Below are 12,494 nucleotides of genomic sequence, written 5' to 3'. Positions count from 1 at the left end.
TACTTGCACTTTGTCGTGCTTTTGAACTGCTAGGTTGGCAGGAGCAGGGACTGAGCAACGGGAGCTCACCCCGTCGCAGGGATTCGAACCGCCGACCTTCTGATCGGCAAGTCCTAGGCTCTGTGGTTTAACCCATAGCGCCACCCGTCATATACCGAAGTACTACTTCTTTACATTGGCTTTTGACACCTCAGATGTGTTTAATATTGAATTTTAGATTGTTGAAACCCACCTTGGGGCCTGATGGGGTAGCTGATAAATCGGATGATAAAACTAGTAAGTCACAAGACTCATAAAAAACCAACCACCCTAAAATGGGTAAAATGGCTTCTGAAATATTAATTATACATCTTTTCATTACTTTTTCAAAAAAGATCCTGGGAAGTTCAACTTCACGCCCCGCTTGTTCATCCTTGGTAGTTCGTCTGGAGAATTCTCAGCCACTGAATACATCTATCCTGCAAGAGACCCCACTGTGGTGAATTCTATGCCATTCCTCCAGGAAGACCTCTACACAGCTCCCCAGCCAGGCAAGTGAATGTGGCAGGGGGCAATATGGACCCCAATCTGAAGCTTCACTTGTCTGGTGCCTAAGGAAGTCTCCAGCCTCTAGGAAGATGCCTTTGCTTAGGAATACTGCTAACCCTGAAAATGTCAGATTTCAGTTACTTGATTATGTTCTTCCTCCCAAAAGTTGCAAAAAAACCCAAAACCCAAAAGAGGGGTGATGATGATTCTTATATTTCAGTAATTCATATAATGTCATCTCTTAAGTGATGTACAGAAGACCCAGTGCAGTAAGACTAAAAATGAGTTAAAAACTATAAAAAGCAGATGTCGGTTGTAAACCTGCTGGAACAAAAAAGTCATTGGTAGGCACTGGAGGTTCAACAGGGGGCCTGTCTGACCTCCACTGGGATTTCGACAAAATTGGGCCCAAGTACTGAACATATGACTCCCGATGGAGATGAGCTGTGCATACAAGCCATGGGAGACCATGCTCAAGCAGGGATATAAGGGATCAGATGGCCCCTGAGGCATCCTGGTTCCAAGCTGCTGAAGGCCTTATAAATTAATTCACTCTAGCACTCTGAATCACTAAAACTAAGATAATGCACTCTAGCAACACATGGTGCAAATTAGAAGTAGTATATAAGCAGCAGTAGCCTCCCTGCAGTAAGAATGCAAAGTGCTTTGCCATTTTCATCTTGTTTGTCTCATAAAAAGCACTGTGAGGAGATGCTGATGGCAGTTTTAGTGCCATTTTTATATGGAAAACTCAGAGAGTGGCATAATGTGTTTGCTGCAGAAGTAGGAACTCGACCCAAATCCAGTGTGTTAGGTTCTGGTACCACACCAGACTCTTTATTATGTATGAAATGGGCATGCTGAAGATACGGTACACCCTCTCTCACACACACAAGCGTGCAACGTTTAGAACCTTTGTCTTTTATTTAACCTGTGCAGCCCTCTTCCTTGTTGACAATCACCATGAAGTGTACCTCTGGCAAGGCTGGTGGCCTGTGGAAAATAAAATAGCCGGATCAGCCCGAATCCGCTGGGCCTCGGACAGGAAATGTGCCATGGAGACCGTTCTCCAGTACTGCAAAGGTAATAACAGGTTCAGGAGCGTTTGTGTTGGGATGTGCATCTCATACAAAGTCAATGCTTGTTTGCAGAGGAGGCCCAGAAAGAGTGTGGATGTGCATAGACCCCTGTGCTGAGATTCCCCATCCCTCTCATTCTTCTGTGGCTTTCCCTGTCCTCATCTCCAGCAGCCAGTGATGTGGAGCAGGGGCAGGAGGAAAACACATGTCAGAATGACACGGGGTAGGTTGCAACACATGTTATGGTTGTGGGGGACAGACACAAGTTTGTTGTTTTTGGCTGAAGCACCATGTTTCCTCTAACACTGAGTTCACAGCACACTTCCAGCTAGTGTATCCCAGACGTTGGCTTGGGGCCCAAGTATGACTTGGGTCTCTTGGAGCTTGCTTATACCAAGTTTGATCCTAGGGCAGGATGACATTTATTTATACGTTAAATGTTTATAGACTCCCCCACTCCCTTTCAGATAAAATACCAGGGTGCTATACAACAAAATTTATTAGTACAATAAAGCATAAAAACACTGTTTGAGAAACGAAAATAGTCATTAAAATGACGAGCTCATCTTGAAAAAATTTAAGCAGCTGGCATAAGGTCTTCAAGAGACATATGGAAATTGGTAGTGAAGATGCCTTCTGAATCTTCACCAGAAGAGTATTTACTCCACACTAAATGCCTAGTTGAAGGTAGCCAGGATAATGCAGCACAGGGGGCAACTAGCAACCCTCCTCAGTGACTGAGCTGGGGCAAAAGGGCTCAGATGGCCCTTTAAGGTATCCTGGAACCAAGCTGTTCAGTGCTTCCTGGCCTGGTAGCAGATGCTGTTGGCTGTCTGCCCTGTGTAGCTGCTGCATTGTGCACATTGATAGCTATAGCTCATGAATGAAGGTGCTACAGCCTTGCACTGTTCTTGCACTCCCACAACTCTCCATTTTAAGGCAGATCACCAAGGATTTGCGACTAGAGGCTGAATATGTGTGGCTTGCCTAAAGTGGAAGGTAGGGGCAGTTAGCCCCTGTGGGAGTGGTTTTCTCCCTTCCCCTGCCTATCATTGCTCTAAGCCAAGGCAAAGTTCCCCAACATTTCCATGGCTCTCATCTGTTATAAGGAGAATTCAGCTGCCTGATCGTGCATTCCCATCACTAAAAAAAGGCTTGTGTCTAGGTAATCATTATTTAAATCAATTATTTTAATTCATTAATAAAATATTACTTTACAAGCAGCTTGCTGCAGTTAATGAGCAGACTTTCTGCAAACCTTGCGATAGCTACAGTGAACCTAATTGCGTTTAACTGTTTCTAAGAGTCACCTCAACCTTTTCTGCTTAAATATAGTGACCTATAAAGTCAGAATCAGAATGTTCAAGGAAATTAAAATGTTCTGCATCTTAATCTCTCTGGATGTCCTGTGCCTGATGTATTTTGATGGACACTTAATGAGGAGATGCAGGATTAGAGTCCACTAACGAAGTTGACACTATATCTCTCCTGGTTTAAATAAGGATTATGGGTGATTCTCTCCTAGGGGGGTGGGGAAACCCAGTTGGTGTTAACAGCTGCCATTGAGAATTCATGCTTTGTTCCAGCAGATGCAGATATAAGACTAGATTACATCTTGCATTATTGCTGCCAGGGTGTGTTATTGCCCTTTTGTTAACAAGTCTTGCCTTGTTGAGTTGGCTTTCCTTCCACTGTTCCTGAGCCCATGTGCATCTGTACCTAACCATCTATCTAGTTCGCTTTATGTATTTGATGAAGTTAGCATAATATTTTATAGACAGGAGCCTATGATTAAGTTGCTTTGTCTTCAAAGTGCTATAAAATCCCCCAGGATGATTAGTTTGGTGCGAATCTCACAATAGAAATGTATTGAATATATACTGTACTTTCCATTTGGAATGATTTTCATATGTACTCCATTGGCTCGAGACAGACAGATGGCAACCACAAAATATATACATTAATAATGAGAGCTAAACCAGATTGGGTGATGGCTGAACTTGTCTGTTTAAACTTTTTCCAAAACTTTGCCTTCATATACCATCACAAAGAAACAACACCCAAGATCAGATTAAAAAGGTGAAGGGATGGAATAAGGCAGATGGCAGCAAGCTTGACTCAGGGGCTTGTAGAGGCACCACTGCCGCTGTCGTTCTGCAGCACGGTCGCTTAGCAGAATGATACACACCCTAAGGAAGACTGTAAGAGCCTAGGCCAGGGAGAGATAAAGGGGAGCACTCTATCCAGACTGGCACATTTGCAGAGTTTGGACTTTTGTCAAACAGTTGCTGTGGCATCACTGCCAAATTCAAGCAGCTTCCACTGTTGTAGTTAGAACATCGGAAGACTTTTAATTGCAAACGTACAGATTAAACTGCACTGTAGGTATGAGCTGCTGCTTACACAAAGGTAAGCACTGCCATATTTTTAAAAAGGCATGTGGAGAACTTCCACTAATCATTTTCTAGCTTCAGCATGGGGGTCTGATGCTTGTATGTTGGGAAATTTGTAGAAGAGAGGCTGTGATAATACATGGTCTTCTCCAACAATCCATCATAGTCCGTTTAAGTGATATTGTTGCCACTCGTTTCTGGAGATAGCTTTTCCTATGCTGTGTTGAGGTCAGGCATCCACACTGAATATTTGTAGCTATTATCTGCAGCTATATGCAATGGATAAAAATCATTGGGCTGCACCCAGTGTAGACTCATTAGAATTAGTCGGTATGGGTAACTGAGATCCATTACAGTGGTGCCCCGCAAGACGAATGCCTCGCAAGACAAAAAACTCGCTAGACGAAAGGTTTTTTCATTCGCGATTTGCCTTGCAAGACGAATTCCCCTATGGGCTTGCTTCGCAAGACGAAAACGTCTTGCGACTTTGTTAAACCGTTTAAACCGTGCTTCGCAAGAAGAAAAATTCGTTAGACGGCAAAAATTGCGGAACGAATTAATTTCGTCTTGCGGGGCACCACTGTAATTTCAAAAGGTCTAGTTAATCAAACTTAGTTGGAAAAAACCCATTTGTCTTGGCAGTAACATCCATTTTCCTTCCTCAAGCACTTGAGGGTAGAATGCAAGAGGTCTCAATTCTGGGCACAAGTGGACCCAGGCCTGTGTAGCTCCAGCAAGCCTACTGCATCATATGCTTTCAGACCAAGTTGTCTGAAGCAGACTATGGTTAAGCCTCTCTTAGCAGAGTTAGGAAAGGCCGCAGCCATTCCAAGTAGGAAATACTGGGATCAGACAACCAGTGTTCTGTCTTGTTATAAAAGGCAACTGCTTTTATTGATTTATTTCAGTTTATTTGTGTTCTGTTTTTCAACAAAGCAACTTAATTCAATTAACGTTAAAAAATTGCAACATTAATGGTGTGGGTGTGTATAAACACACATGCATACATATATAAATGATTAGTAGTAATATAGCAGGTGAAATTCACACTCTGCTAAGACCAGAATAAATGCACTTTTCATTAAAACAGAATATATCAAAGACCAAAAAAACCACCACCCTGTACAGTAAAAAGGTTTTCAGAACCCATCTAAAAGCAGTGAGAAGGATCTCCCAAGTGTAGGGGTGGGGATCCTGTGATGGGAGTTGCGGACCAACAACCTTCTGGAATGAGCAGGTTTTCTGCCGCACCAGCTTTGCACCTAAGGATGGGATTCTGCAATTGAGAAGGCCTCATCACCAGGGCCCACAAAAGGAATATCCAGGAAAGACAGGCTGCTATTAAGGCTGAGACAGGTTCCTATGAGCCAAGGAGAGCCTTAAAACATGGTCCTGGGTGATCTGGACACTTTGCTTGAAAGGTTTACAACAGAAAGCTTTATTTTCAGTTAAGTGGGAAATTCACAAAAGTCTAGAAGAAGGTGGCAAGGTATTCCATATTTATTTTGATTTATTTTTATGTATAGGAAAAAATGTGAAGAAACCTCCCAAATCTTACCTAATTCACGCTGGTCTCGAACCTCTGACCTTCACCAATATGTTTCCAAGCTGGGAACACAGAGAGGACATTGCAGAGATCACAGAAATGGTAAATCAACCTTTCTCATTATCTTTCTCCGTTTTCCACTGCACTGCTGGCGATGTGGCTGTGGATTTTATCATCTACTCATAAAGCTTCCCGGATGCAAGGAAATGTTTTATGTCCGAAGAACTGAGAGGTCTGGCTAAAATATTTGTTTTTGTTGAGCTGACTGAGTAACAGAGGCCTGGCTATTCCAGAGTGGGGGGGAATTTGTTTATCACCTGACTTCTCCGTAGAGAACATTTGGCTGCTTATCTCTTTCTGAACCACTTGAAATTTCTAAATCTTTTCCTCCCCTCTAGGATGCTGAAGCTTCTAACCAGATAATCCTTGTGGAAGATGTGCTGGCCAAACTATGCAAGAAGCTGTACCCATTGGCCGAACTTTTAGCAAGGCCCCTCCCAGAGGGAGTGGATCCACTAAATCTTGAAATCTACCTTTCAGATGAAGATTTTGAGGTAAATGGGAATACAGTGGTGCCCCACAAGACGGATGCCTCGCAAGACGGAAAACCCGCTAGACGAAAGGGTTTTCCGTTTTGGAGGCGCTTCGCAAAACGAATTTCCCTATGGGCTTCCTTCGCAAGACGAAAGCCCATAGGGAAATCTCCAGGACAGCGGAGAAGCGCAGCGCGTCTTCCCCACTGTCCTCGGACCTCCTCCGAAGGCTGGCGGTGGGGCGGAGAGACCTCCTCCCGCCGCCAGCCTTCGGAAGGCTGCTCCGAAGCCTGGCGGTGGGACGGAGAGACCTCCTCCCGCCGCCAGGCTTCGGAAGGATGCTCCGAAGGCTGGCGGTGGGGCGGAAAGACCTTCTCCCCACGCCAGCCTTCGGATGGCTATCCTGAAGACTTGCGGTGGGAGGAGGGTTTTCCTTCCCACCGCCAACATTCAGAATGCTGTTCTGAATGTTGGCGGTGGGGAGGAAAAACCCTCCTCCCACCGCAAGCCCCGGGAACAGAGAAGCGCTGCGTGCCTTCCCCTGTGTTCCCGTACCTGTCCTGAAGGCTTGCGGTGGGGAGAAAAGCCCTTCTCCGCACCGCCAGCCTGGCAAGCGGTTTCCATAGGAACGCATTAATTGATTTTCAATGCATTCCTATGGGAAACGGTGCTTCGCAAGACGAAAAACTCGCAAGAAGAAAAAACTTGCGGAACGAATTAATTTCGTCTTGCGAGGCACCACTGTACACATCTCACAGATGTCTCTATAATCACTCTTTGCATTGCTGTTCTTCTTCTTTTTTACACTTCTTAATGCTTACCCTTCAACAATCCTTTTAATGCAGGCTGGATTGCAGATGACAAGAGAGGAATACAACACACTGCCTTCCTGGAAACAGGTGAACCTCAAAAAGGCAAAAGGACTCTTCTAAGTAACCTGGCCATGTTTCAGTTAAGGGCTAAAGCTGGAGTGGGATCTTGTGTCATTTTCAGCACCTCGTGGACAAAGAGCAGCAGCGTGGCCAACTTGCGCTCACACACACACACACCCCTTCACCAAGCCAACAAGATACCGCCGGAAGGCTGTAGATTACTGCCTCTTCTTAAATCACGTCATATTGTAAATGTGTGAGAGAACTCTTTTGCAGGCTCTTTTGTTTGGGGAGGTAAGGCAATTTGACAGCTGATGAATTGTATTCCCCCTTGTACTTTAGCAGCAGTTTCTCAGGCTGCTGCTGCGGCAGCAATGGCGGATCTTTTTAGCTGCGTTACACTACTTGCCATTTGGGTTTTGAAGACGTTCTCTTTGTAAAGTGTTATTTTGTTTAAAGCTGTGGATTTTCAAAAAGAATTTATATTTATATAAAACACATAGGACAAGGATGTATTTAACAATGCAATGTGTATTATTCACTTTCAAGACTTCAGTCAAGAAGGACTTTCAGAAAAGTAGCTCGGCGGCGCAGTTGCTTGGTCTGAATTAGTTAAACTACCAATTATGTTTTTACTCTCTCTCTTTGTGTCTTCCTACCCTCTATCTCTGAATGGTTTCTCTTTTTAATAGGCGACGAATTGGTCTCAATGCTGCTTCAGGTGCTAAACTGAACAAAGCGTCATCACACGAGTTTCTTGAGAAACTCTCCAAATCCAACTTTGATATACTTTGTTATCCCAAAAATGTATAGTGCCTTGTTTTTTTTCTGTGTACAGTTTATATACAAAAAAAGATCGGTCTGCTTTTTGAAGATGGCTCTGAAAAGTCTCCTATGCTCTACTTTTATAATAGTAGAAATAAAAAAACATCTCAGTTTCTAATAACTTGTTGTAAAGATAAACTGTCTTTTATGGCAAAGACTCAAAGCAAAGCTTCAGAATAAACTCTTAGCAATGCACACAGACTTGTTCTTCTTCTCCCACGTAACTGATTCTGTCAGAAAATACCTCATTTCAGTAAAACACACAGAAAATATTTGCATTGTGCTGTGAACAAAGAGCAGAAATTTTCTGATTCAGAAAACTAGTATTGCATGATAAAGAGAGAACTGGTGCCTGTGATCTAATGTCCTATAGAATGTTGTGTACAAGCAACCAAGGTTCTCCACCGAGTTCCCTGCTCATGAAATAATGGTGATGCATAAGAGCCTCTGGATAAAGAGATTGTCATTTTTATATTTTTCTGTATTACCAGACACTAAGTCTAAGGTCTTGAACCACTCGTGCTAATGGGTCCAGGTGATAAACAATTGCCATTTGTAGGAAAGAGGCGACAGAAGCAATGGATATAAATACTGAAATATACCTTCAAGATGCAGATTGGCAGCAGCTCCTTTCCTGAATTCGCCTACAATAGCAAGCACTGCTGAGAAATGCAGCCTCGTTGCTTCTTTTCCCTATGAGTGAAACAGAACAAAAATTATCATACCTTGATTAAACTGTAGTAAGATAAACGATAGCCAGATAAAATAATTTGGCTCATGGATCATTGCTCTAGATCTTAGCTGACTTCGTAATCTCTGGCTTATATCAGACCTGCTAAAATATAGTAAGTTTCAAGGCTTTTGCTCAGAAATCATGTGGTGTGGTTTTTCCCCCGGCACTGAATTAAATTCTGATTTCAACAAAGGATGCAAAGCCATATCTGGTTACTGTTTTAGGTAGCTATCTATTCACTTTGAATTACCACAACATATTCAAAAGATTTCCTCCCTTTTATGTGTCTTTCAAAGAGATGCAGTACAATGTTTTCCCTGCCTGTAAACCCGGGGAAAGCATTTCAGTAGACTTAACAGTTCAAAATTACCTTTACAGGAGGAAAATCTTCAAGCCATTGTTGCTAAGTGACATGATGATCTCTTCAGATGCTGTTCTTAACCTGACCAAATCAAATGCAATCAAGCACATTGAACAGACTGAATTGAGTGGCCTTGTTGTAACCTGACGTGTGACTTAGCCCACAAAACCAAAGTCCTTAAGACTTCTGCATAAGTAGTGTCCAGAGATGTCAACAAACACAGCTTAAAAAACAGGAAGCAACTGCAAATTATATGCTGTACTTCCGTGACATATGTGAGCATCAGTTTGAGTTCCAAGTCCTGTATGCAAGCCTGCTTTCTGTGGGGATCTGCCTATGTTAGATGAAAACTAGTAATTGCTTGCTATGAGAGGACTGGCTCGTTATTTATTGATTTCATTTATATTGATACCATAGCAGAAGTTTCTAAACTGTTCAACTGTTCAGTGTTGTTCTTATAATCTGAACAGTTGAACAGTTTAGAAACTGTTCTTATAATCTGAAGTATAAAATAATGGACACTGTAATGGGTTGATTCTAAAAATGAACATAATCAAAACCGAATTTAAAACACAAAGAGCCAGACTGTGAAACATTAAGTTCTTTAAAAAGCCTGGATGAATTCAGTGTTCTTCCACCTGGTGCCAAAAGGTAATAAAGTAAGAATGTAGGGAATGCGGCAATATGGGGGGGGGGGGATTCACAATCTGAAAGCCTCCAGTGGATTGGAAAACCCAGAACACATTTATGCAATTCATTGGAGTTTTATTACATATACTATTACAAATAATGCATAGAACTGTCTACCTTTTACCATTGCATTAAATCTGGACACCATGCTGGTGCTTTTTGTAAAGAATCTTTATTTATACTGTTATTACTTACCTGTGCACCCCCCTGTAGTTTTGGGCTTGTTCATGTTCTTTTCTTGTGGGAGTGCTATATAGAACAAGAAGAGATCATGAAAATGATGGCAAGCAAACCTCCCTGGAAAAACCATTCCCTAGCAGGGGTGCCACTACCAGAAAGGCCCTGCCTAACCTATTTATTTGGCAGAGCCACTCAGAAAAGAACCACCAAAGATCTTTAGGTTTGGGCAGGTGCACACAGGAGAAGACGCTCCATTGGGTAACTTGATCACAAGCCATTTCAGGCTTTCAAGACTGAAACCAGCACTTTAATTTGGATCCAAATGCAGGGAGCCAGTGCAGCCTGCAAAGGAGAGGTGTAAAGATGGTCTTATTCCAGTCCCAGTTAATGTTTTTGCCGCCCTTTCAGGACCGGCTGCAGTTTGTTTTCAAAGGCAGATCCACAATACAACACATTGCAATTGTCTAAAATGTTCTACAAAATGGGTACACTTTTCACACATGTAAAGAACATGGCTCTGCAATTTCAGAAAGTCCAGGTTTCTGTGAAGGGAGCTATTTCTCTGTGGCAGAGAATGTTGTGACTCACTAAAACCAATAAACTAAAAGTGATCACATATGTGCATAGGGCATGCAGTATATACCCTGACCCCAGAGAAGAAAAACTATTGGATTTTTTAGTTTAGTTTTACAAAAGGCCATGCAGGAATTAGCGGGGGGGGGGGGGGGTGTCACAGTATTTTACAAAACTCAAATGTAAAATCCAGTCAAATGACTGCAGGATCCCATCAGTGTTTGTGTGTGTGGACACACAGTGGGGCATCCAATCGTGTGAGGCTCCCACCACCACCTGAAGTTAGAAGTCCAGATTAATGCAGTTCAAAAAGCTACTCCTGTTCTCCCCCTGCACAGCCCCACACCATTATTTATCAATGAATGAGAAAAGAAACTGCATTTGAAAATGGTCAAAGGTAGATCATTTTCTTGTGAAATTCCCATCGTGGGTTGCAGGGTTTTTGTCACGATTACTTTCAAGGTGTCCGAGTAGCATTTGTGAGGGTCCCTTTCATTCTACAAATCATCTCTCTGCACTCTGCAGCCCTCCTAGGTGCCTGTGCTTCCATTAAAGGTCAGGGAAAGACATCGTGCAGCATCTCCTCCTTTGAGGCTGCTTTTCAGATCAGGAAATGTGGGCAGCCAGGGAGGCTGCAGAGAGGAAAGGAAAAGGTGCCATTCTTTGCACTTCTGCAAGGTAAGCTATCAAAAGTCTAAACAAATTCTAAAGCGTTCTGAAAATGAGGCAGAAAAATAGAAGTCTCTTTTGCAGAGGAAGAAAAGGACAGAACTGTGGTATAGATTCACCATCTCATCTGGTTTTTCTTAGAGCTGGTTTAGCAACACCAGTCAACCAACCTAAGAGTTGGCTGGGGCAATGTTGGTGTTGCCACAATCATTTCAATACTTCACACTTTGGGTGAGGAACTTCTGTTCCTCTAGGTGATGTTGCACTCCCAATTCCCATCAGCCCTGGTTAACATGGCCAAGGGTCAGGGATAATGGGCACTGAAATCCAAAAACACATGGGATGGGCACAGATTCCACTTCCCAGCATTACACAGAATGAAATAATAGACTGAAGTGGGTGAACTCAAGAGCTGTGCACCACTTCGGGCTGTGTATGAGGAGGGGAGGGGTGTTGTATTCTTGCCTATTCCCCCACATTAGAAGCTGGCTTGCAGCAAACTAGAATATTGGATAGAGGTCCTTGCTTAATTGCCTTTTGCTATATCCCGTTCCCACCTGCTATTCTGGCCCTTTCACACTCTCAGCTATTAAGTGATGTGCTTATGTCTGCTCAACTCTCTTTGGAAATGTCAAAACTATTTTTCAGCACCACTCAGGTTCCAGGAACACTGATCTAAATTACACCCATATTCCTGGCTTGTCAGAGCCTTATCTGAGCTGCTGCATGAGCGACGTGCTATTGTCTCTTCTGTCAAACCTTGCAGGCTGACATTGCCAGCTCTCCTGTTACTTTGCCTGGTGCCATGGTGCAGACAGAGCAATGCCCTCTGAGCTAAGAGAAGGCACTCTGGGCCGGGCGCCAGGAAACCATGGGCTGTAAAATCTGTCTGTTTTCCCTAAGGTTATAATTTAGCTGCTCCTTTCCTGCCAAAACCTGGCCATAAAATGGTGAAAGTACTTGACGTGTCACCCCCAACCTGCCAACGGAGCTGGGAATTGGATCCAAAACATTTTTCTTTCTCTCGTTCCCTCTTAAAAATGCAGCCGGGTGGAATTGGGATGCAGATATCAGTGCTGCAACTGGTTTCTTTTGGGTCTCTTTAACGAGCCCTTGCTCTTTTGGGTGTACTTCTCCAGGCTGAGACCACCTGAGAGAAAAGTCATAGGATCTGATTCCCTCATTATTAGCAATTGCATTATGATCTCAAAAAGCTCAGGGGAGTACAGAGGGGGTTTATCCCTTATTGTCCTCAGAACAGGCCCGCGAGATCAGGAGTGAGCATGCGGTAGACCAGTGGTACCAAAAGTATGGGAAACTGCCCTACTAGAAAAGTCAACCAACAAACAAATTAGCATGGGGACAAGCAAAGGAGGCCATCTTCACCCCAGTGTGGTTCCCCTTTACCACATAACACAGCACAACAGGACAATGACCTATCCCCCCAACAGCATACAAATCACTATGGCTAATCTGACCCAACAACCAACCCACCCCCTCAAATAAACATGC

The 12,494-nt window shown here is 43.4% G+C and overlaps 2 protein-coding genes and 1 long non-coding RNA gene across 55 annotated transcripts in view; 2 read left to right on the top strand and 1 right to left on the bottom strand.

Moving 5' to 3' along the window:
• The window catches only part of SVIL (supervillin), a 147,357-nt gene extending 139,386 nt beyond the window's left edge, over positions 1-7,971 (top strand). For all 50 annotated transcript variants that reach the window (XM_083466537.1, XM_083466563.1, XM_083466561.1 and 47 more), the window contains 5 exons: positions 375-530; positions 1,468-1,611; positions 5,527-5,648; positions 5,945-6,100; positions 6,925-7,971. In XM_083466537.1, coding sequence (XP_083322663.1) covers positions 375-530; positions 1,468-1,611; positions 5,527-5,648; positions 5,945-6,100; positions 6,925-7,011 — 665 coding nt within the window. In that variant the 3' untranslated portion in view covers positions 7,012-7,971. The remainder of the gene's footprint in view (positions 1-374; positions 531-1,467; positions 1,612-5,526; positions 5,649-5,944; positions 6,101-6,924) is intronic.
• Positions 5,491-12,494, bottom strand: part of LOC310689509 (uncharacterized protein) — a 209,398-nt gene continuing 202,394 nt past the window's right edge. For all 4 annotated transcript variants that reach the window (XM_083467301.1, XM_083467302.1, XM_083467303.1 and 1 more), the window contains 3 exons: positions 9,756-9,809; positions 8,369-8,469; positions 5,491-5,608 (listed from right to left, as the gene is read on the bottom strand). The gene's annotated coding sequence lies outside the window, so the exon portion shown is untranslated. The remainder of the gene's footprint in view (positions 5,609-8,368; positions 8,470-9,755; positions 9,810-12,494) is intronic.
• Positions 8,476-9,729, top strand: LOC310689583. Its single transcript, XR_014517526.1, has 2 exons — positions 8,476-9,316; positions 9,354-9,729. It is a non-coding gene; the product is annotated as an uncharacterized lncRNA (long non-coding RNA).

This window comes from Podarcis liolepis (genome assembly GCF_965112155.1).
Source record: "Podarcis liolepis genome assembly, chromosome: 12".
Taxonomy (NCBI): domain Eukaryota; kingdom Metazoa; phylum Chordata; class Lepidosauria; order Squamata; family Lacertidae; genus Podarcis; species Podarcis liolepis.
The sequence above is the reverse complement of the archived record's forward strand: the minus strand, read 5'-3'. Positions and strand labels throughout refer to the sequence as shown.